Source organism: Antedon mediterranea, chromosome 11 (assembly GCF_964355755.1).
Source record: "Antedon mediterranea chromosome 11, ecAntMedi1.1, whole genome shotgun sequence".
NCBI classification, from domain to species: Eukaryota; Metazoa; Echinodermata; class Crinoidea; order Comatulida; family Antedonidae; genus Antedon; species Antedon mediterranea.
In genome coordinates this window covers 9,311,285-9,336,666 of record NC_092680.1, presented here as the reverse complement: position 1 = coordinate 9,336,666, position 25,382 = coordinate 9,311,285, and the positions used below count along the sequence as shown (strand labels likewise).

At 33.0% G+C, this 25,382-nt stretch overlaps 1 protein-coding gene across 1 annotated transcript; it reads left to right on the top strand.

Moving 5' to 3' along the window:
• Positions 1-180: 180 nt before the first annotated feature.
• LOC140062203 (uncharacterized) lies at positions 181-24,811 on the top strand. Its single transcript, XM_072108298.1, has 12 exons — positions 181-439; positions 8,673-8,756; positions 10,052-11,205; positions 11,865-11,962; positions 12,567-12,782; positions 14,255-14,342; positions 19,024-19,145; positions 19,519-19,624; positions 20,087-20,268; positions 20,546-22,561; positions 22,915-23,014; positions 23,520-24,811. Exons 3-12 carry the CDS (start codon positions 10,252-10,254, stop codon positions 23,667-23,669), a joined length of 4,032 nt encoding a protein of 1,343 aa, XP_071964399.1. The 5' UTR covers positions 181-439; positions 8,673-8,756; positions 10,052-10,251; the 3' UTR covers positions 23,670-24,811.
• The last annotated feature ends 571 nt before the right edge of the window (positions 24,812-25,382 follow it).

Below are 25,382 nucleotides of genomic sequence, written 5' to 3'. Positions count from 1 at the left end.
TGAAAGCGGCCAAAAATAATTCTCAAATTGTTTACAATGAAGTATCTCATTGGTCGAAATAGAGAAAATGTGAGTTTTAATTGTGTTGTAACCAATCATCAACCCTCTTTCACTATTGTTAAATTACACGAGCGGGATGTTTTAATAACAACATACAGGTACCTCCACCATCCATAATAAGCAAAAATGTGGCGCTATAGTATCTTTGATAATAAGTACTAGGCTAGGCCTAGCCTAGAGTATAATAATAGTAGATAGTATAGCCTAGCCTAGCCATCATGGAGGCATTTTAGTTTATCTCTGTTTAGGTAGCCTGGTTAGCGCTAGTAGTAGCAACAAGGAAGGTGGGCCTACTTACTTGTACTACTAGGCCTACTAGCCTACTGACTGTAGTTCGATTAACGCAGCGCCTAAAAAGCTACCAAACCAAAAAATAATCGTAAGTACAGTACCACCACTGGCACTAGCCTAGCTCTAGGCTAGGCCTAGTAGGTCTATGAAACGTCCAGTGCATGCGTCTTTTACGACATTTCGCGTAGTGATTAGGGTGGTGTCCGGTATAGATAAGTAATAAGTTCATGGTCGATTTTTTAGGTTTATTGTGTCATGAAAATAAATAATATATAATTAGTAAATTACATAGGCCTACTAGACCTGAATTACCCTAGACCTAGGGGTAGCCGATCACTCCGGCCGCGCTTCACTCCGGCCGCCGTATCAGTTTAGCACGATGTTATGCACTCCGGCCGCTATTCAATTCGACTTCCTGTGCAAAGGGGCCGTTAGTATGGAGCGCCCATATCTACGTTTTCTATACTGTTCAGTGTTATAAGAAATTCTTGGTGAATTTAAATGGAACTAGTTGAATATTTATTAGCAACAATTTTACTTTTTTCATTAACAATAACATTCAAAGAAGTTGGAACTGCTTTTTCTTTCAAACTAAACTTAACTTACTTAAATTCAATAATAAAATAATAATCAAATACCCGTCTAATTAATGCTTGAATAACAATATTTAATTTCTTTCTATGTACATTTATTTTTATAGCTTTACATTTATTAACATTAAAAATTAGTTAAAACGGGTGCAGGTCAAGTCGGCCCCAAACCGTCTCGGCCAAAGTCAAGTCGGCCCCACGTCATGTCGGCCCCAAGTCAACTCGGCCTCAAGTCAACTCGGCCTCACGTCAACTCGGCCAAAAACTAATCGGTCAACTCGGCCACAATAAAGTATGGAACGCAAAAAGTGCTTAATATTATTACGATTCTTACTATCCACGTTTTAAAAAAAATGAAGAAATAAAAAATATAATATCATATAAAAAAATGAACTCATTGCCGATATGAATAGAAGTACCCGCGTGTTACAAAAAACACGTGCAGGTACCGTATTTTAGGAAATCGAAGACGGAGGCCTACGTTCCACCATTTGGCCGTAGAAAAAATGATCGTACATCGTTTTTGTGCATGATTTGCGTTTTTTAAAAAGGGGAATCCCCCGGTCAGCGAAAACACGTAGCAGTTGTAGATATCGAAAAAGCTGGCAAACGCGCAGGGAGGCTCAGCTACAAAATTTTATTAAACGTAAATAAAGGAAAGTTGGTGAAATCATTCCTATTTTTTTTGCTAAATATATTATTGTCTAAATAATAATCATTAAAAGTCAGAATTATTCATAGTTAAAAAATTGTGAAGAAATATTATTTTATCAATCCCCTTCATTTGCACTTTTTGCGTTCCATACTTTGGGGCCGAGTTGACCGATTATTTTTTGGCCGAGTTGACGTGAGGCCGAGTTGACTTGAGGCCGAGTTGACTTGAGGCCGAGTTGACTTGAGGCCGACTTGACTTGGGGCCGACTTGACTTTGGCCGAGACGGTTTAGGGCCGACTTGGATCGAAACCGTTAAAACCCTTATTTTTATAACACTTTATCTTGCCAGTACCCATACTTACTAATTATAGTTAATAACAATATGTAAAATATTAATTTATTTATTTCAAATAATCAATTATTATTGATGTTTGTTATATAATATTTACAATATTAATTTATTTATTTAAAATAATCAAATATCCGTCTAATTAATGTTACCTGGAATTGTATCAAGAATTAATATATCATTTTTGTACAGTCCAATTTACAATGATTTTATATTTTAATTTATATATGATAAAAATAATATGACATATAGGGTACATTGCAATAAATTACATTAATTAATCACATTACAATACAATTAATATACTAGCCTCTTACATTGGATAAAACACATAAATTATTTTGTTTTAGCATTAGACCTAATTTAAAACACTTGCGATATTGTTGTGATCCTGAAAGAGAAAAAATATACTGTATGATTACAAATGTTTATTTTGATTCTCTACAAAAAACGTGTCTCGGTTGTAAAAGACTCATTGGGCGCTCCATAGCTGCGGCCGGAATGAATCGCGGCCGGATTGAAGCGCGGCCGGAGTGAAGCGCTGCCGGAGTGATCTGTATTCGACCTAGGCCCTAGGCCTATTTAGTATTACAATTTTGTTGGTTTGAACCACCATAACAACACAGCAAAGGAAAGTAGTAATATTTAATAATTTAGTTGTTTTTAAGGTAAAAATTTAGTGCACTCCATAATATTTTTCTCGCGTGTACCATGCATGGAGCGGGAGCCAGGCCTATATTTATAGCTCCATGCGTGTACCACGTAAAGTCAAGTTGTCTCTCTTCGAATGAGGTTAAATAAATATTTTTTATTTTGGCCTACTAATCTTTTAATATCATATTTTATTGAATTTTACAATATGTAATTACTGAGGTGGGCAACATGTTTACGTAATTTTTGACTAAAAACGATCACTTTTGGTGATGTTTTAGGCCATATATTTTGGAATCTGCAAGTCAGATTTTCATAATTATTTCTTTAATTGTAATATTTAACAATATCTAAAAACCGTGATATAAACTTTTGAATATACATCGTTATCCCTAAAATAAAAGAACTTCTAAGTATTAAATAGAAACAGGCGAAAGTTAGCATTTGGCGTTTCATAGAAAATAACGTTTTTCTGGCGACGGCTCAACTTGTCGGCAGCTCAACTTGGCCTAATCCCTAGCTAGTCCTAGCCTAGGGCTAGCAGAGGCCTAGTAAAAATGTTATTATGGACATTTTGTTACCATGGAAACATGTAACAAAATAAAAATATTTTGTTTAATCACAAAAATATAATACACAAAATCTAGGCTAACATAGCTATTTAATTATAAATAACATCATGCCCATTTTTTTGGTGGGTGTTAGTAATCTGGTTGTATTTCATTGAATAATTGATATTTCTGCTAATGTTCAACAGCATTTGAAAAAAGACATGTGTACCTTTCCAACAATGTATTATTTGCCAACAAATAATAATCTACTAAATAAAAAATGGCATTTAAAAATGGTCAATTTTGTGTGTGTGTTCGACCTCAACCTGTATGCATGCAACTGATTACCCTCTAGAGACAACTTGACTTCACGATGGCGGTACAAGTGAGAAAATTCTTTCGGAGTCTGTTGATTCACGTCAACCAATCAAAGGGCGAGAATCCAAAATCGTTCAACCGTGAGCCCTCATAGACTCTCTTTTCCCATACATTTTTTGGGTCCAGCAGATGGAACCTAATTAATTATAGTTGAGTTTACAAATTCCTAAATCTGTCGGCCTTAGAACTATAGACCGCGATGATAAAGCTTCTTAATGAGTATATCCGCTTGAAATCGGTCGCAATAACATCACCATCCGGTATTTTGTATGGAGCGGTGCGCTAGATACACTTTTTATCATGTTAGTTTGCCTATGTTTGATATCGGTCACGTTTTATTTTGGTCACGCTAATTTGTATGGGGCGCACTAGATACACATTATTCCCATTTCTATGTGTTTTTTATTGAAAACGCTCATTATGTTTTAAGTTACTAATTTTCGGTGAGTCTAATTACCGAAAATAACCGAAAAACAACAATAAACAACCAAAAATAAACCGGAAACAAAAAATAATAATCTAAATACTAAAAACAAATTTGTATAATTTTTTATTAATGTCACCCTCAATTTCATTAAAAAATTTTGTTTAGCAATATTGCTAATCAAACTGAGAAAGTCGAGAAACATAGTTTTGTATTGTATTTCTTGCTACACAATTTTCAAAATGTGTAGCATTGAGCAATAAGATTGTTTTGTATAGCTTTTTGCTATGCTACACTGGCAAAAATGTTCCCTGCCTCTACTGATGGGTGTTTCTAAAGACCATGCAGAGAGAAAACTGTGCGGGCAAAAGCCAAGGAAGACCCTACGAAATGGTAGTGTGCACAAAATACAACTAAAAATCGTACAATCAATCAATTATAACACTGCATTTAGTGACTTACAGAATCTATAAAATATTTTGATTTTAGTCTTTCGATTTTTTTTTCACATTAATTGTGAATATTAATTATGATCAATTTTATTATAGATTTTCAAAGATAATAATACAAAAATGATATTTTAAGAATATTGATAATATTAGGGACTATAAAGTATACAAGATAACAAATAATCCAACGAAAGATTTGAAATGGGTTTTTCTCATAGCAACTTAATATAAAACTAGATTTGAACTCGTCACTACGGACGAGTTAGGTTATCCGCAGCGCAAAAGCCACGTGCACGTCATACGTTAGAATATTGCGTGCAGAAAAACGATTATGCCACTGAAAAAAATGTTAGTGCGCCCTCTATTTTGTGTCACGTTTAAGTATATACGGTATACACTATTATACTGTATACGTACTACATACAGTGTAGAATAGGTGAAAATAAGTGACCAAAGTTATTGACGCTTTTGGACATGATGACGTCATAACAATTTTAAAAATGGTAAATCAATCGAAAGATAATTGATTGACCTAGACAATATATAAAAATGGGGGAAAATGGAATACGGATAAGTGGAGATGCGCTCTATTAAATGTGATGAGCAATGACGAAAGAGACAAAAATCCTATCTTTGATATTCGTGTGGCCATACGATGACGTCACAATGTCCGGTTAGCCAAATCGATGCATGATTCGATATCTACAACTCATCTACATTCAGAATATGTAATTTTAAAAAAGTTCACCACGTAGTTTAGAATCTATGACTGTTTAAAAAAAGGCATAATTTTGACAAATTTTTGAACTTTTTCATAAAAAATGCGCGTAAATTGTTTAATTCTACGTGCTCGTATGACGTGATTTTAAGTTGAAATTGTTTGAAAGTTGGTAAATTTACTAAAAAAGACAGGAAAAACAAAAATCAAGCAAAAAAATGATGTTTTTGCGCTACGTGCGCACGCGCGCGTAAAAAAATTGCGCACGCGTGGGAATTTTTGAAATGCTCAAAATGACATGAAACGCGTAGAAAGTTGATTAGAAATTGATTTTTCGCATTTTGAAATTTCAAACGCGCGTGCGCGCGTAACTTTTTGTGAAGCATGCAATTTTTAATCCATAGAAAGTTTGCGCATTATATGACTTAAATTTTCACCAAGTTTCAATACAAACAAACTTTTAGGTTTTATTCTATGATCAATCATTGAAATTCATAAAATCGCGCGTAACTTACGCTGCGCAACTCGGACACGACTGAAAACCTTATTACGACATCTTCAGATAGAGGTCAATCTTCTGATAAAGTTATACAATGTTATGTTAAGAAGATTTAGAGATACACTAGCAACAAAATTTGTGGAAAGAAAGAAGAAAATAGAAAAAAAAAGAGAAAAAGAAAAATAAAAAAAAGATCCTGACAATAACAAGGGGTTATCCGCCAAGTGCGGATAACCAAATAGAATAAAATCAGTAAAAAAACACAAAGTAAAATACACAGTACAGTAAAAATATATAGATTAAAATGCATATACAGGATTTAGAAAATACAAAAATTAACTAGAAAGCCACTCCGAGAGTGCATACTTTCGTAAAATTCTCCTACAGTACATAAGATTTTTCCGGGAAAATATAATTGTGCGTCTTAGTGCTGTGTGTGATTTAAGCTAATTTCACTACAAGCATATGTATGCGAATTTGGTGTAATGGTTATGTAACCAGCCTTTCAACTAACTAGTAACAATAGATTCTGTTGACTAACAATAGAAGAGCAATGCCAAAAACAGGTGAATTTGAAAAGAAATAGGTTTTTAAAAACTACTTATCAAAAAACCTGTAAATTAAATAAATTAATATGTTTTAATATTACAAATCACAAATTATAATGTAACTCTTGCCTCTCTTGTACAAAAAATGAAGTTTTTTGGACAAGTAGTTCTCAAGAAAATGCAATTTCAGTTTACTTGTTACTTTAACTGCTCGCCAACTTTTGAAAAAATCTGTCCTATCTTTTAACACTAGCAGGTCTGAAAAGTATAATAAAAAGGGGTCCAGAATTAGAACCGTGGTCCCAAAATTTAATGAAATGGTCCTTGATCACATATGTGTATTATTCATTTTGGTAAAGATCTTGTAATTACTGCTAGTAAACAAACACGCACGATCGATTACATACCTCCTTGGCAGAGGTAAATAAGAGGATAAATGTGATTAGGTGTTCCCAGATGTTGGAAAATATAATTATTTGTGTTTGTAGTCATTGTATTTAAATATGCATTGTGGGACAAACGACAGTTGGTACCGTGCTGTCCGTAACCTTGATGGTACTCCTAGTATACACCCAGTTCGGTTAAACACGAAGGATGGACGGAGTGGATGAGTATCATCGTTCATAATTACAATTCTTTTCTGTACCATTTGATCATCATGCATTTCCATAACTCTAGGCAGATTATTATCTCCATTTATGCATTTCTTAGCTCATTTCTTTTACTATGTGTTCAAAAAGCTCATGATAAAGGATTCACAATAAAATTTATTCTGTAAAATTACTGTAGTCGAGTTATAAAATAACGTTTTTATCCTTAATCACTTCAGTATTAATTTAAGTGACGAAAACGCAATGTTAAGTAAAATCATGCTTTGTTTTTTGAAAATCTAAAGGCTAAAAACGAAATGTGTTTATAGATTTTGTAAAAAATGTATGTAGTCTATGATGTATATCATCGAAATGTACGATTTTTAGTTGTATTTTGTGCATACTACCATTTCGTAGGTTCTTCCTTGCCTTTTGCGCACACGGCCTTCTCTCTATCATGGTCTTAACTCTAGAAACACCTATCAGTAGAGGGCAACATTAAAAAAATTACACTATGGTTTCTTTTTTTTAATGAAACTATAGAATTGACTAGTACGGTCATTTCAGTAAATGTTTAATAATGCATGTGTCTTTTTGATCATCTAAAATTGTATTGTACCCAAAGTATCTATTCAGACCCAATCCAAATGTTATCATTTTCGATTTTCATGTAATTATTCTTTCGAAAGTCCATAATAATTTAAAATTTGTTTACGCAATCTGGAGAAAATGTAATTCTTCAAAAAAGTAGTACAAAAATACAAAAGAAAATGACGAACAGAATTAGTGAAGGCTATTTTTTTCAAAACAAGGTTTAATTGGATGTGAAGACGAACATGACTTCCAAAAACTGTCGATGTTAATAAAGGAAAGAATAATTAAAGAAAATCCTGATTTTGTTAAAATACGCTATTTTGCTGCAGAGATTAAACATTATAAAAACATAATAACTAATGAAAGAAATCGCGCATCGGTTGGTGTATTTTTTTGTACCAATTTTTATAAGATGTCTTCGTACATTTTTCTCCAGACAGAAAATGTCAGATGAAAACTGTTGACGAAAAAATACAATAAATAACACAATCATTTTTAATATTATTAAATAATTTGACATGTTTTAAAATCATCACAATATTATACCTTATGCAATTTGCCATTTTACTGTTTGAGGTGCATCACATATTCTAGCAACTTAACAAATGTATCCGATTTTAGGCCTACTGTAGTTATATTTAGCATGTTTTAATTCCAATTGTAGGCCCCCTGAAGACATTTTTAGTCACGTGCAACGCGACTCTACAGCTCACTATATTTGTCGGTAACATTTATTTAACTTATTCACTTTGATCAAAAAATGGATTTAAAAAAATGATTTACTTAAAAAACTATAATTTTAAAAAAATACCGTAGTTTTTGGTTGAATTTAACTTTTTATATTATAATAAGTAAATACATTATTTTGTTATTTATTTTTTCTTCAGTAGTATTATTATAATATAATAAATATATAATTTTCATTTTTCATGTTTTTGGGGGACAATACATCTTTAAATAACTTGATTTTACCTACATAACCTGTGTAAAGCTTACAGATTAAACAGTGGGCCTATGCTTATACAATGTGTTTGCTTGTCTCTTTCTGGATGGATTGTTTGTTTGATTTAATATATTAATAATTACATTTTGTTCTAATATTTTATGTAAATTCATAAAAAAAAAAATTATAATATTACTGTCTTAAAAAGTATTTCTGGATGGACCTATTAATTAGCATTAAAAATATTGATATTTCACTTAAAGTACAGCTGAGCTGAGAGGTTATTGTTTGACAGGCTTTTGTTTGTTGTTGTATTGTTTGAGTGTAGAATTGATTGCATCTTTTGTTCATGATCTCAGTGTATACCCCATTGTACTTGTAGAGACTTCAGTGTTTATGTATCCTGCTTCTGTGGATAAACTAGCTGATGGTGTCACATCCTTTCTTACGGGATCTATTCTTCAGGGTAAGTATTTAAGCCAGTACTTAACCATCATGGACACATTACACATTAACTATGAAAAACATTACCATTGCCAATAATAATAACAATTATAACTAGAAAGACACTCCAAGAGTGCATACCTCCGCCTACTGTGAAATTCTCCTACATAAGATTTCTCCGGTAAAAAAGAAATATATATATATATATATTTGTGTGTGTCTTGATGCTGTTTGTGATTTAGGCTAATTTCACTACAAGCATGTGTATGCGAGTTTGGTGTAATGGCTATGTAACAAGCCTTTCAATTAACAATAGCTTCAGTTGACTAACAATAGAACAGCAACGCAAAAATCAAACGAGTGAATTTGAAAAGAAATAGGTTTTTTAAACTACTCGCATCAAAAAACGTGCACATTAAATCGAATTATGTTTTAAATTTACAAATCACAAGTTATAACTCTTGCCTCTTGTACAAAAATGAAGTTTTTTGGACAAGTAGTTCTCGAGAAAATGCAATTTTAGTTTATTTGTTACTTTAAGACTGCTCGCCGGCTTTTGGAAAATTCTGCCCTATCTTTTAACACTAGCAGGTCTGAATAGTATACTAAAAAAGTGGTCCAGAATTGGGACCATGGTCCCAAATGGTCCCAAAATTTAATGGAATGGTCCTTGACCACATATCTATCCGTATATTCATTTTGGTAAAGATCTTGTAATTAATTTTTGAGTAATCCTGCTAAAAAACAAACAAACAGACAGACAAACAAACCCACGCGATCGATTACATATACCTCCTTGGCGGAGGTAAATTAGTGATTATAGAAAAAATTATTAATTATAAATATCATTTTTTCTTTCCATGAAGAAATGGTTTTCCAAAAGCTCAGAATTTCTCTCTGTTTGTTTGTTTGTTTGTTTTATCTTTATACTGGGTGACCTCTTCAGTCAAAGACTGATCTCCCAGAGGGCCCAGTTGGTGATCAGTGGCTGTGATGTACTACTACACCGGGGTAACCCCCTACTCGTCTCGAAAGATGTACTAGGTTCTTTAAAGTGCACACGAGCAAGTTGTGTACACTGGACCTACGGTTTATAGTCCTTATCCGAGAAGACTCGTTCTACCACCAGAACCATGGAGTGAGTGAGCCTCGAACCCCTGCCGATGTTATGGCTACGTGATTACGGTTCCACTGTCTTAACCGCTCGGCCACTCACTCACTGTTTGGGTGGCTGATTTATTGATAGATTTATTATGTGAATAGAATGATCTATGTTTTGTATTGTAAATCTGGTTAACCATACCTTTCTCTTTCCAGTCAATTGATGCTGATTTTCACTAAGTACCTCACAGAAGAAAGTACAGTATCTATTTTTCTCTCAAGAAATGAATCTGATGAATCATAAGACTAAGAGATTACTTTACTGACTTTATGTTTAAAATGCAGAATTGCTAATTCAAGTATGTACTACAGGCTATATTTGATAAACTCCTATTGTGTTCAATAATAACACCACCATGTCTGTTTGTCTGTATGACTGCTTGTATGAGGCAAAATTAGACCAGTACTATCCACAGTTGAAATCAGCTGGAATTGTCAACTCAGAAGCACTGAGCATGCTTACAATGGAGGATTACATGCAATTTGGAGTTTATAAGATGGAGGACAGAAAACGTTTGTTTCAGTTGATTCAAATAATTAAAAATGTTCACCGTACTAATTCAAAACATTCTTTTGATGTGTCAAATAGTTCACCATTGAGTAAAAATGATAGACAAAGCGGTAAAATATCACAAAAGGAATTGAGTGAAACTCTACCAATGACACCAGAAAGAGGTAGGAATGGCATTGCAAGAGTACCATCTCAAACACCAAAAGAATCACCAACAACACCACAATTAAAAGGATTTGTTACACCAAAACGCAGCAAGTCACTACCATTCACTCGCAAATCAAAGAAAAATATATCACCAAAAACATTAAGTAAACTGGAGAAGACTGGAGGAGTTTTGTTTATTTCGCAATCCGTAAATAATAATTTAAAGGTAAATGATTTCAGAAAGAAAGCATCAAGTATTCGACGGTCAGTGTCTGATTCAGAACTTTTCGATGATTCAGTTGTACCTACTAACTCTGCAGTAAACATAGCGCAACTGAAAAAACAAAACTATGTTGGCAAAGTAGATCATAATACAGGATATAATTACGGTGTTCTGGATGGAAATGAACAGTCACCAACCAGAAAAAATGTATCTAAACAAAATAAAGTGTTTAATACACTTGTATTTCATGAAACGCAATTAAAGTCATTGGTAGGGATGCCTAAAATAATTGTATGCGTTAGAAAAAGACCAGTCAGTCGAAGAGAACTTCAAAACAATGAGGTGAATGTAGTAGAAGTACCGAGCCAATCAAGTGTTATCATTAATGAAGTGAAAACAAACCTGAACCTGAGCAAGTTTGTGCAAGAGGTATGGTAGTCTTCTCGGATAAGGACTATAAACCGTAGGTCCAGTGTACACAGTTATAACCTGTGTGTACTTTAAAGAACCCAGTTCATTATTCGAAAAAGAGTAGGGGGCCACCCCGGTGAACTGGTTCACACAATAGCCCCTGTATCAGGGGGATTACCACCTATCTGATAGGACAGTGATTATTTCACTAAATTGGTAATCCTTGGCCACATTGCCTAAAGACATAAAATAAAAAAAAATAAAAAAGTATAAGCCCACAACAAAATGCTCTGCTTTGGTATAATCATCCTATGATAAATATGCTACACCCTGCTCTTGTATATTAAAGCCCACTATTATATTTTTAACTCCAACCTGCTTTCATATTTGCCCACTATCCCTGAGTATTCCACCCAACTCTATTAATTTGTATGTAAATACTACCACCAAACTCAATGATATTTTTAAGTGTTTTATCGGTGTCAGTGTGGTAGATTCAAAATGTCAATTTGCAGGCAAATACTGTACTGGCTATGTAATACCATGGAGAAATAATAAAGAATTCTAAATTATACAAAAGTATTTTTTTTATTATAAAATATGATAAATGAAAAAAAAAAATACAATAAAACAATTATTGATTTTGTAATACCCAGGATTTTTATTTTCTTTCACAGCATAAGTTCCATTTTGATGAGGTTTTTCATGAAAGTTCCAGTAATGAAGAAGTTTATAATAGAACAGCCAGACCACTCCTTCAAACTGTGTTCAACAAGTATGTTATTCATTAATATTTGTAAATATAATGTTCTTGTTTGAAATACTGTACTGTATTATAGAGTACAAGCCCTCCTTTGGGACACCCCTTTTGAGAAACGAAATTATATTGCACATTTATACATACAGTATCAACATAAATTGTTAGCAGTGCATGCTTTCCAGGTGAAAATATTTAAACATCAAATTAGTTACTAACGTTGGAAATTTGAATAGATTAATACAAATTCTATTTAAATTATAAACAGCTCAAATGGTCTTTAGTGTTACAAAAATAGATTTAAATTGATTATTCAGATTCCATCCCAGAATAATATACTGTTTAGATAGTGTGTTATTTAAGGCCAAATAGCTTGACATTAACATCATTTACGGTATCTCCCAATATTTCGTGTCATCTCCCGCTCTCAATAAAATGCAATTTCTCTCAATTTTTGGTTAAACAAAACATTTATCTCCTTAATGTATACAAATTGTATTATTGCTGCTGGCTGCCATGGGTCTCTAGAGGACATTTGAATTTTCATTTTCGAGTTAAGCTTAAGGACAATTATAATTACATTATTACATTTATTTACATTTTACCGTCAATTTTTGTTTAGGGGTAAAGCAACTTGTTTTGCATATGGCCAAACGGGTGCTGGAAAGACACACACCATGATGGGAACTGACAAGGTGAAGGGGCTATACCTTCTAGCTGCCCACGATATATTTCAACAACAGCAGTCTGGTGATCTAGGTAGTGATGTTGCTATTTGGACCAGCTATTTTGAGATTTATTGTGGTCATTTATATGATCTACTGAACAACAGACAAAGGTTGGTATATTGAGTTTATTTCTCTTACAAAGTGCACTCTTTTATTATCTGTGTCAGTAATGTTTTAAACCAAAAAGTATTTAGGTTTCATAATTTTGTTACCTTCAATATACAGGTTTTCTTTATACTATTTTGTTATCCCAATCCGTTACTATAATATGTTGTATTAACATGAAAATGAGTAAATATTATCCCACAGAATTATTGTTCTGCATCTATTTTTTGGTCTGTGATCATTAAGAAAATTTGTGTGAAACTACTTCCTTGTAAACCTGATAATGAATCGTTATCACATTTCATCTCCAATGTATAGATAAGTATAAATGTCAACATGATAAAATAATGTAAATACTATACTACAGTGTAAAGAAGCTATAAAAAGCAAAATAATTTGTTTAATTGATGCTAAACAACTTCCTGAATGTTAATATCATCATGGAGGAAATGTTTACGGTTAGTATGTAGTATGGTGTAGCTCCTGTATCTAATATCATATCCTGGTTTGAATGATTATAGGTTCTTAAAAAATTTAGTAGTGGGTTAGAGTAGATCTCGTTTATATTAAAAAGCTGTAATTTCTCTGCTTGGCTTTAAACGATAGTTATAATAACTCTGTAGACTCGAGTTTGTTATTACTGTAATTAGTTGACTTCTCTTGCTGTACTTTAGGAATATTAGATGAACTTAAACTAGTCTTCAGTTATTCTTAAAGGAAATGGACGATTAAGCTTGAACACTAACAGATGAAATGTATATATAAATATATTACTTGATATTAGTAGGTAGTTAACAATTTATCTAAATCAATAGACCTAAGTATTTTCGCATTAATAGTTTCCTTTCATTAATGAAGATATTCAAATGCATTTACTACCTGCAATTATATCAATACACCTGCCAAATGCAATGTACTTGTACTGTTATTTTAGTAATATAGCAGTAAACATTAAATTTGAACCTGGTAAGTATTGTACATACAGTGTTAATCAACAGCTAGAATTTAATATTTAATGCTGGATGAAGTAGGGGTGAGGTGTCCAGGGGTATATTTCAGGTGGTCAACCTCATTTTGTTAGGCTAGTCTAGTTTTTTCTCTCACTTTTTTGGCTCTTTTTGTTGTATTTATTCATCCACTGTAGGCATACAGTATAACCTACTGTTTTATATTTTACAATTGAAAGATTAATGTCAATTTGAAATTAAAATTACATTAATTTAAAATGATTTCAATAATTTAATGTTACTAAATTCCTGCAGTAAATCAAGTATAGTTACCACTGTAAATTCAGACCAATAGCCAAGTGTTGATCAGAATCTCTCAGTACAAAATAGCACAGGGGACAACAAAAATGTCAAATATTTATGAAAAGTCACATCTTTCTCAGCTGGGTTGCATTTAAAATATTTTTTAAATAATGTCATAAAAATCGCCTTGCTGGAAGTATTGTTAAAGTGTCACTTTTCTTTTGTAGGTTGCATGCCAGAGAGGATGCTCATCATCGCGTTAATATTGTTGGACTTAAAGAAGTACACGTGTTGTCCGCCGATGGCCTTTTACAGGTAATATAACATAAATAATAATAATAATAATAATAATAATATTTATTCAGCAAAATTTCTTAAAAAGTATGATTTACATTTCATGTTACCAGGAGCAAGTAATAGGCTTGAGCCCAAACAGAAAACTGCTCATTATTATACAATACAAAAAAAAAACAAACTAAGTAGTACAAATTAATTAAAAACAAAACAAAGGTAAAATGAAATACATCAATTAAGAATAAGCTGCATTGAATAAACAATATAACTAATTTAATATTTTGAGATCAAATGTTGGGTGAGTTGGGCTTTGAAGTCTGAAATTGTAGCACATTGTTTAATTTCATTCGGAAGTTGCTCCCATAATCTAGGAAAAATAACAAACGATGAATTTAAAAATGTATTGGTCTTAGCCTTCCAATATATTAAACTATGAGGTGCAAAATACAAGTGGAAATTTTAAAACGTACTGTGTAATTGTTAAAATACAAATAAACATTTTAAAATACTATGTCTGATTTCTTTAAAAGGCGACACGTGTCATTCCATTTTTTGTTGGGGAGGCAATAGGTAAATTAAACATACGTCGCAAACGCACATGTGGTAGTGGTGTATGGTACGTGGATTATTACCAAGTGCGCGAGTGTAGTGGATGAGATGCGGAATCGGATGATCCGCGTTGGTACGTACTACTACTATCTACTAGATATCTCGCCTATAGAGTTCTGCAGTGCTGATGTCACAATGGTAGGTGGCCCTGCGTGGATGGTAGGTGGCGCTGCCTGGTTGCTAGCCAACCAAAAATGCGTTTTAAGAAATCAGACATAGTATTTTAAAATGTTCATTTGTATTTAAAAAATTATACCATACGTTTTAAGAAATCAGACATAGTATTTTAAAATGTTCATTTGTATTTAGACTTGCCCCAAGTCTGTATTTATTGTCTTTTTTTTATTTATTTGTTTTTATTTCGACCGCGATTTTTGTCTGAAAATACAGACTTGTGAAACACGTATAGAAATCGATTTGCAAACCGCAAACATCCGATAAGAATGACGTAGGTTATCATACCGTATTTGGCTATATGGGGCGGGCGGTATGTAAATATGGATTTCGAATCAACCAATGATCATTTTGTTTCAAAATGAAAAAGATCGAGTACGTACGTACAGTTGAAATATAAAATCGTGTTGCCAAGTTGTTTTGTTTATTAATTGTTCTGGCCTAGGCCTCCTTCGTAGGCGGGTTCGTAGGGCTACTCAACTCGTACGTATGACCTTCCAAATAAAACGCCAATAAGGTACATACCACCATCGACCGGCACACAACAGGGCTACACCACCACACAGAACAGGACAGGGTCTGGGTGGGAATTAAATCAAATTTTCTCCCCATAATAAATGATCCATTCAATGTTTGATTTTGCGGAGAACTAGCCTATCATATCACGACGAGTTTTCATGTTCTTGGGAAAAATCTCATCAAATGTTTACCAGACTACTAGGCATATAAAATCATTTTTAGCCTTCAGAAACTTTCATCAATGTACCCAAGTACACATTGTCTAAACGTAACATAGCGCATGCGCATCGTCTTAGACGTTGAGTCTTTGAAATTCTGAAATATGAATATTAAAACGACGTACGAGTGAGTAGCCAATGGCATGCGGCTGAAACTAGTCAACTGGATAATTTATGCACCAAGAATTCTTGGTGTCAAACCATGTGACTTATGCGTGTTTCCCCAGACGGAGTATCCAAACTCAAGTAATACACGTATGAAACGCCATATGTGCAAAAATATTTATATTTTGACAACTCCGTCTGGAGCCCAGACTAATTTGTATTTTAACAATTACACAGTACGTTTTAAAAATTCCACTTGTATTTTTGTGTGACAATTTTGCTGCGTATGGCCACTCATATTAAACGCCCTTCACACTTGATCTCACAAACTCATTAAAGGATTAGGGACAGGTGTCATGCATTATTTTAAAACCAAATGTGAGTCTATACACTTTAAATATATCTTCAATACTTAAAAGGTCATTAACCATAGGCATGAAGTTTCCCAATTTCCTTCTTTTCTGTACATATTTATTCTATTGGCCTTTCTCTGTACGATTTCAAGTCTATATATGAGATATTTCAGTAGGTGCCCACATACAACAGTAAGTCATAACAGGTAAAATTAGTGCCTTGTAAAGATTTAGCCTTGCCATCCAACACATTGCTTTACTACATCTTGAAACAAAACCAAGAAGTTTGCTTGCCTTACTACAAAATAATCTACATGAGAGTGGCATGTTAATTTACTGTTGATATATACACCAAGTAGTTTGAATTCATGGACTCTTTCCGTTGAATCTGGATTGAGATCTTTACACCGGGATAAACTCATTGCTGCACATTTTGATGCATTTAATGGCAAATTGAAAAGATTCTATACCATATTCAAGATCACTCGCATACAATAGAAACAAAAGTGGGCCAAGAACTGACATTCTTCACCTCTATATATAATAGATAACTCTTTGTTTTCTATTTAAAAGAAAATCCTGAATACGTAGCTGAAATTAAGAACATCTGCTATAATATTTTTGACACATGTCAAAGTTCTTGTCCAACCATTGTACTAACTAAATAAACAATTAAAAAATCCAAAATCTGTAAAATGAAAAAATAAACAATGAAGTATTTTGTTTTGAAATTTTCATGTTTAAATTTAAATTATATCTATTTTATAAACACTTTAACTTCAAAATTGACAACCGATGAACCAACCACTTCACCAAAATGTGAATGGTAGATTCCAAATCTATCGTTAAACCCCTACAGAAACGGTAGGCCTAGGCAATATACCACTTATAAAACTGCTCTTACTAAATAACTATTAAGTTTTACAAATTATAAATAATATCAAACCAGTACCTTTTAATAGTAGAATCAGAAAAACTTTAACTAGCTTTGTAAGTTATAAAACAGCAATTATGATATCATAAAGCTACTTTGTACACTTCTACGTGGACTCTAGATTTCAGGTGATCCTTCCTAGTGCTTAAAGAAAACTTGCTGTGATTGGCTTCTTTTATACAAAAGGTACCAGTCCGATGTGGATAGTTGACCATTGAAAATAAGTTTTAGATCATTGTTTGGCAAACATTACAAGCTTGCTAAAGTTTTTGGACAAAGAAAATCGCTCCAGGAACAGCGGAGTTGTGATGCAAAATGTTAAAGCTTGATCAGTCAAAATATATGGCTTTTTTCAGTTCCAACACTTAAAGACACCTTCCCTACAATTTGTGACGTTTTGTAAAAATAATACATATATATTACTTTAAAAACATTAATCCAGGTCATTCCTTGTTTTAAATGTACGTTTTATGGTAAATTATGATAAAAAGTGAGAAACAATGCACTACCTAAGTAGCTCGCGGCGACTGACCTCTCGTGGACGGTCTTTAGGCCTAGCCTAGCTAGGCTTAGTTTCGTAGGCCTAGCTGGTAAACATCGGTAACGTACGAACATCGTACGCTAGCTATAGGCCTAGCCTGACGTCGTATAGTTGCTGCATTAATTGTCTTTCTATTTTTGCCAGACTCCGTTGATACCAATTGGGGAAAACCCGGTATTTTCGCTGAAAAGTTAGTTGTCTTCCATTTGTTTTGGCCTCACGATCGATTGAAAAGTGGGTGAATTACAGAAGAAAAACAGAAATATCAATCCGCGTGCAATGCATTTGGGATTTATAGCGGGCCGCTATAATTATTAGAATCGACTTATTTTTCACATTTTTAACCATTTAAAGACGAAAAAAGTTATCGCAATAGGACCATATAGTATTATTTTTACATTTTAATAGTTTGTGATCTTAAAATAGATCTAAAAACGTAGGGAAGGTGTCTTTAAATCTATTTGTAGCTTCATTTGTTTTTAAAATCTTAGCCTTCCTATATAATTTTTTCTTTGTACAAAGTTTCTTAATTTCTGTTGTAATCCATGGAAATGATTTAGTCTTATTTTTTTTCTTAATAGGCACAGATTCAGAAATAGCCTTATTTATTGTTCATTATACTATCCCAAATATTATTGACATCAAACAATTTTCCCAATCAAAATTAATTAATAATAATATGCTTTTCATCTTTTCAAAATCTGCATTTTTTAGTGCATATACAGCTTTGTTATGAGTTTGGCACGTTGTTGTGATATCCTTAGACATCTCAATTGCTCATAATCAAAAATTATTAATATGTATGTCTGCTAATTTTATTTTATGTTTTTTCAAAACAACAAATGCTTATTTATTTTGCAACACAAACATATGCTTATGAGAGAAACAACATACAGTACCATATTTGCATTGGCTTTTCTAGAACTATTATGCCGATTTACTTAAGTGGCGCATGGAAAGATAAGCTATTATTAATAACGGTGAATTGTTATCATTGTACTAACAAAGCTAAGATAGAAATTGCCCCAGACTGATATAGTACAGGTGATAGAATCACACAGGTTTTTAGTGCAGTATGCTCCAAGTTTAAACGATACTTAGTCTTGTTTTTAGTCTACTTTGAATTGGGAACATACGTTTTCCAATTCAAGAGAGTTATTAAATTGTATGTAATGATTTAAAGCAATACTGATTATTATTTCATTATTATTAATAATGTTATAATTATATTAATTTGTTTTTCTGTCAGGTTGTTGAGCATGGTAATAGAATAAGAAGTAAAGGTTGTTCTGGGGTGAATTCCTCTTCATCAAGGTCACATGCTGTCTTACAGATAGAGCTTAAAGATCCCAGTAAACGTCCCATTGGCAGGTATGAACTAGAACATACTTGGATTTACAAAACAATAATCTATTTAGTAACCATATTTCAATATAAAGACTATTTTCTTTGTGGTTCATTGCTTCTGTGCATTTGTTACATAATGTCCGCTCAATTAAACACATCAACACAATCACAGATGAGTGTGTTTCGATAAAGAATAAAGTTTTACTTGAATAAAGGTGTGTAGGTTCTTCATATGCTTCTTTGTAGATAAATTATCCATTGGTAATTTGGGGACATTTTGCCATGTTTAAGAATTTGGTAGTATTAGACTACAGTAGACCTCATCCTTTGGGACACCCTCTATTAAATTTAATTTATTTACAGTAAAAATTCTTTCTTCTCATATTTTTTCAAATAGACTATCTTTCATCGATTTAGCTGGGAGTGAGAGAGCATGTGATACAGTAGACCCAGACAAAATTACTAGAATAGAAGGTGCAGAGATTAACACCAGTCTTCTTGCGGTAAGATAATCATGACAAATGTATTGTAAGTACTGTTAGGGAACCTAAGGACGACCTAGGACTTATATTATTATATTATATTCATATATGTTTGGTTTGGCAATTTTTGTCACTTTGGTTGATTCTAGGGTCCAGGTGACGACCTTGGATTCGGTTATCCTAGACATGTTCATTTCAACCTATTTTTGGTTTATGTCATCAGAAAAAAATTATAAGTTGATTTTAAATAGCTAGATGATGACTTGAACAAATGATGCAATGTATATTCCTAGCTCTCTATTGTATTCACAAAGAACAGCAGTTGGAGTTTGATATTTATCATCTTTTTATGAAAGATGAAGCAAGTTGATTGAAAATTTGATCTTGAAAACAGTTCTGCAATTAATCACCAATCAATCTAATGATTAATTGTTTAAAATATGTTGTAAGTATCGTTTTTTTTTTTCTCTTTTCATTCATTAGCTGAAAGAGTGCATACGAGCATTAGACCAGGACCAGAAGCATACACCATTTCGACAGAGTAAACTTACGCAAGTGCTAAAAGATTCGTTTATTGGAAACTCGCGAACGTGTATGATAGCAAACGTCAGCCCAAATATTAGCTCAACTGAGCATACTTTAAATACACTTAGATACGCTGACAGGTAAATTACATATACTTTTTGTATTGTAGTTTGGTGGGAAACAAATAATTATTGATTCATCTTTTAGTAAAATATTCTCAACTTGTCCTATACACATTCTCATTACTATAGTCCTTTCATATCACCGCTGAAGTTGAGCGCATGCTTGTGTGTGCGCCCCAGAGTATGTAATCTCCTAAGTTTTTCTCTCTTTTTTATGAAAAGGTTATACTGTGCATTTGGTTTAGTTTTTGTTTTACTTTATTTTATTTACGAAATCAATAAACAATTTTTTTAGAGTCAAGGAGTTACGAAAAGAACCTCTTAGAAATGGAAATACACCAAAGACAATAACAAAGCTTAGATTACATCCACCGACCCCTACCACATTTACCCCTGGAACAACATCAACACCAATGAAGTCTTCAAAAAATATAGTGACGCCTAAATCACAACCTGGTGTGACAAAGCATGTCCTGGATGATCCATGCAATTTGAGAATCAATGTGCAAGATAAAAACCATTATACTACACCTCAGAAATATGAGGGAACCAGAAATGGAGAATCTAGAGTATCTTCAAATAAAATCCATAGATCCAATAGGATTAGTCAAGATTCCAAAAGGGATCTTTTCAATACATCTACATCTTCTAAAGGTAAAGATATGTCTCAGAAGAGCTTCAGTATCTTGACTGATAAAGAACATCCACATTCTATTACTTCAAGAAAGAGCACACTTCCTGTTTGGCAGCCAATTGTGAATGAAGAGCCAGAGATTCCTAGAACACCAGACCAGAGGAACAAAGCTTGGGATGTAGAGAACGAGCGATACCTCCTGAAATCAAATGGACATCGAACTGATGAAAATAGTGCAATAACTAATGAAGAAATTAAAAAAGAATCATATGATGAAGTAAGACAGAGTTCAATTGGTAATGGAAAATGGTATGTGCGGAATAATTCTGGCAAAATTAAAGAAGTAATGTCTTCTTCTCGCAGATCTGGTAAGCAAGAGACAAAAGCTTTGCTTGCAGAAATCGATGAATCATTGAAAACCTCTTTTGTCAGACTTAGCCCAGAGCTAACAGACCAGTTATATTCAGTAAGATTGGAAAATAAAGAAATTACGAGAGTGGGTAAAGAAAAGAAAAATGAAAATAATGATTTATTGCTGACTTCTCCAATTGTTCTGCGACAGAAAAGCTTGATGTCACTCGGGGAAATTGTACAATCCAGTTTTGATTCTGTAAGTACAGATTCTCTTACCAGACATCCAATCAAATCACATGATTTTAATGCCAACGTAGCTCATTCAAGAGGAGTAGATTTATCAAATTATTCTCCTGAAGGAAGAAATAAGAAAACAAACCATTCGCAAATGTATTTAGCAAGTGCGCCTGAAGACAAAGCTTCCAATTCTGAAAACAAAAATAAGAAAGACATGGAGAATCTTCCGTTTTCAGCAGAGCAAGGAAATGAGCAAAGCATTGCCAAAGCAGAGGGAAATTCCTCAGAAAGAGAAAAACATCACCAACTAACTCATGCAAACACCTTCCCTACACCAAGCAATTATAGAAGTTTAAGAACTGGTACCTTATCTGCAAGAAAGTTGGACTTTGCTATGGAAGTGCTATCAAAAGCTATGAATCCAGTCAAGAAGGATTCGGTAAAGTTGACTACTTTTGCAGAACAGCGAATGAAATCTAGTCTATGGAAAAGCTTTCAGACTTTTTCTGAAACAAAAGAAGAGCCACAATTACACCAGTCACAAAGTAATGGAAATTCTATAGAACAAACTAAAGAAGATAGCCAACAGCATCCTGTAGTAAATAATTCTACAATACAGGCAGAGGATACGACTTTGTCTAGACAATCACCACCAGATCAGTCTTTAAAAGCTATTAGTTCTGAGGTCAAGGGAAAAGAGTCAACCGCTTGTAAGCAACCTCTACCAAAGTATCAGTCTACACCAATCGTAAAAGAATGCTTTTCAAGCAAGTCTTATCAACATTTAATGGACAGACATATCAATTCACCAATTGTCCAAGAAAAAGTTTCATTAGAAGACATCTCTAGTGTATCTAATTTTGCTAGTAAACAAAAACACTATGGGAAAGATGCAACAGAAACGACTAAATCAGAAATAACGGAAATTAAAACAGTAAAAGAAATGAGACAGGATACATCTAATGGTATCAATTCTACAGAGTTCGTTTCAAAAGAAACTAAAAGGAATTTGAGTGAAGGAAGAACATCAATTACTCCACATCGGTCAAAACATTTACGTTCAAAATCAGCAGTTGAGAAAGCACAGTAAGTAAATCAATTGTTTTACATGCTGTAGGTCATCACTCTCAATGATTGTTGTCCTCATGTGTTGTGATGTTAATACTAGTAATACACATCAATGCCATATGAAGCTTTGCACGATTCCAATGGTTTTTTTTTTAAACATTTATGTTTACCATGTTGTTATTTTGATTACAAGAGTGAATAGCTGTGATTTTCATTTTGATTGTGTCTCTACATACCTTTCGTATACTGTATACTGATGCTTTGTTTTGCATGAATATATTTACCTTGTAGAAAACAGATTTGAGTAAACTTATTAACAATATTACCGATAAAATTAAATAATATTTTTAAACTGATGTACTTTTTTGCAGGAATTTGCTGTTTTTAACACATTCCCAACAGCTTCAGGAAATAAGAAGTCTTTGTGATAGAGAAGTAGATTTGTTGAATGAAGTCAAAAAGGGAAATCTGGTATGCTTTATTAGTATGTTGTTTCAGTTTAGTAGTTAGACACAAAGTTTTAAATTTTTACTGTACTCATCCAAATAATCTCCACTTGCTAGTAAAAAATACAGTATAGCCCTCTCCTTTTGTTGGGGACCCCATTCCTTAGGTACCTTTCCTCTGTAAATAAAACTTTGCTTTTATGGAATATAACTAACACTACAGACAATGCCTTTTTAAGGGACTCCCCTATCTATTAAGGGGAATAAAAAGTGTCCGTCTGAGATTGAATGTCTAGGGATTGGTTTTCACTTTGACACAATATGTGAGTTGAGTTTAACCAATCACAAGGGACAGTTTGGATGATCTATCATGTCATGATTGGTCAAATTATGTCATTTTATTGCATAATGAGAAAACAAAATTCTTATTCAGATTGTTTAGCGATCCCAGGGGTACTCAATTTTAAGACAGAAATGGAACCAAAAGATGACAGTTAATATATTATTAATTATTTTATTAATTTTTACAGGGTTTTTACGAGTATCTAACGCTGACTCGGGCTTTACAAGAGACTAAACTTCATCGTATTCAAACATTCAAGGAGCAAATGGAAGCATTTAACAACTTCTCTAGTCCAGAGATGTCACCTTCAGACACAATCGATTCATCGTTCCATTAGTAACTTCACTGTCCAGCGAACACACCAAACTTATCATTCCATTATTACTGCAGTTCTATGAAGACCAATATTACCTTTTACAGAACTTCAGTTGTTCTCAACTACAGTACTAAAACACACCCCTATCAGGAGACACCACTATTAATGGGACATAAAGGTTCTACTGTTGTTCCCATCTATACCGTGTGCAATACTTAATTATCTACTTGAACTTCCATAAACGTTGATAGATGTTGTGTTGTGTAGCTACGTATATGGAAAGTTTCTTGAAATAAACCTTGAATTGAAATGTTGCCTTATTAGAGAGATAAGAGAAATTTAGTTTGATATAATATAAGTTGAGAATTTTATTGAAAATTCATCTTGAAAATTACTCAGGACAATTGTGTAGAAAATATTGAATTTAGAATATAGATGCATATATACAATATTGAATCATTTTAAGTTATGTTACTGAATTGTATTTAAAATCAAGTATAGCAGTGTTCTTTAATAGAGCACATTAGTGACTGCTGCACTTATGATATATGGTTGGTAATGACATGTTAATGAACAAAATTATAAATTTGAAATCGGAATGAAAGTTGTGTTCATCTTAGGTCGTAGTGATATTAACCAATGGCTTTAACATGTTTACTGTATTCATATATTGTGGCTCAATCATTTGGTGTATTTGCTTGCGACTTTAACGTTCAGCATAGTTTTTTAGTTGAACAGCATTGAGATAGTTCAAACTTGTAGTAGTTAACATTAATTAAGTTGACTATTCAAATGGAAAAGTACAGATTACCATTCAAATAAAAATAGTACAAGGTTTCCAAATCTAATAAGCCAAGAAGCAACACATAAAATATAATTAAAATTACAAGATTGTTTTCATTAAGATGTTTTTTCAAGGTCTACAACCTTACAGTCTACTACTAGAAGTGCTTTCAATTTGCTAGGGTATTGGTTGTTGAAATTACCAGTTAATGCCATACTTTAATACACAAGAGAATGAATAGGATGCTTGTTTCATTGTTTTTTTTTCTACAAAGAAATTTAAATAGATATTTTGTTACATATTTGAATTTTTATTTATAGGTATTCTTTACAAGATAACTTTATTGTCCTTAATTAAATATAAATCAAAGTGTATTTGTTTTTTGGGTTTTTTTTAGTAGTCAAATCATCTTCCTTGGTTTGCATAACATGTACATTTTTATTTTAACTTTAACACTGATAATACACACATATTTCAGCAAAAATTAATCTTCATAATATTACAATTTATGGAAAGATGAGGAAATCTGTGAGAATGAGAAAAAGTCGCCCCAACTGAGACTCGAACTTGGACCGCCTGCTTGATATGCAGTTGCCCTAACCATTAGACCACTGGGGCTTTCATGGTATTGTTCAAACTCAATTGGATAGCGACTCTTTAACATTCTCGGCGTGGTACGGCGGAACAGCACTAGTCCTCAGTTGTACACACGCGCAACAGAGATCAAATTGATACGCCCTCATCTTACAGTATTTTTATTCACGAGGCGGGATGGAGTCTCGGTTGGGGCGACTTTTTCTCATTCTCACAGATTTCCTCATTATCGTTTCAAATATATTGATATATATATATATTTTTTTTTTTTAAACTCTTCATAGTTGGTTCAATAAGCTGAATTTATTAATATTTGAAATCAGTGTGTCAAACAACCAACTTTTTTTTAAACATGA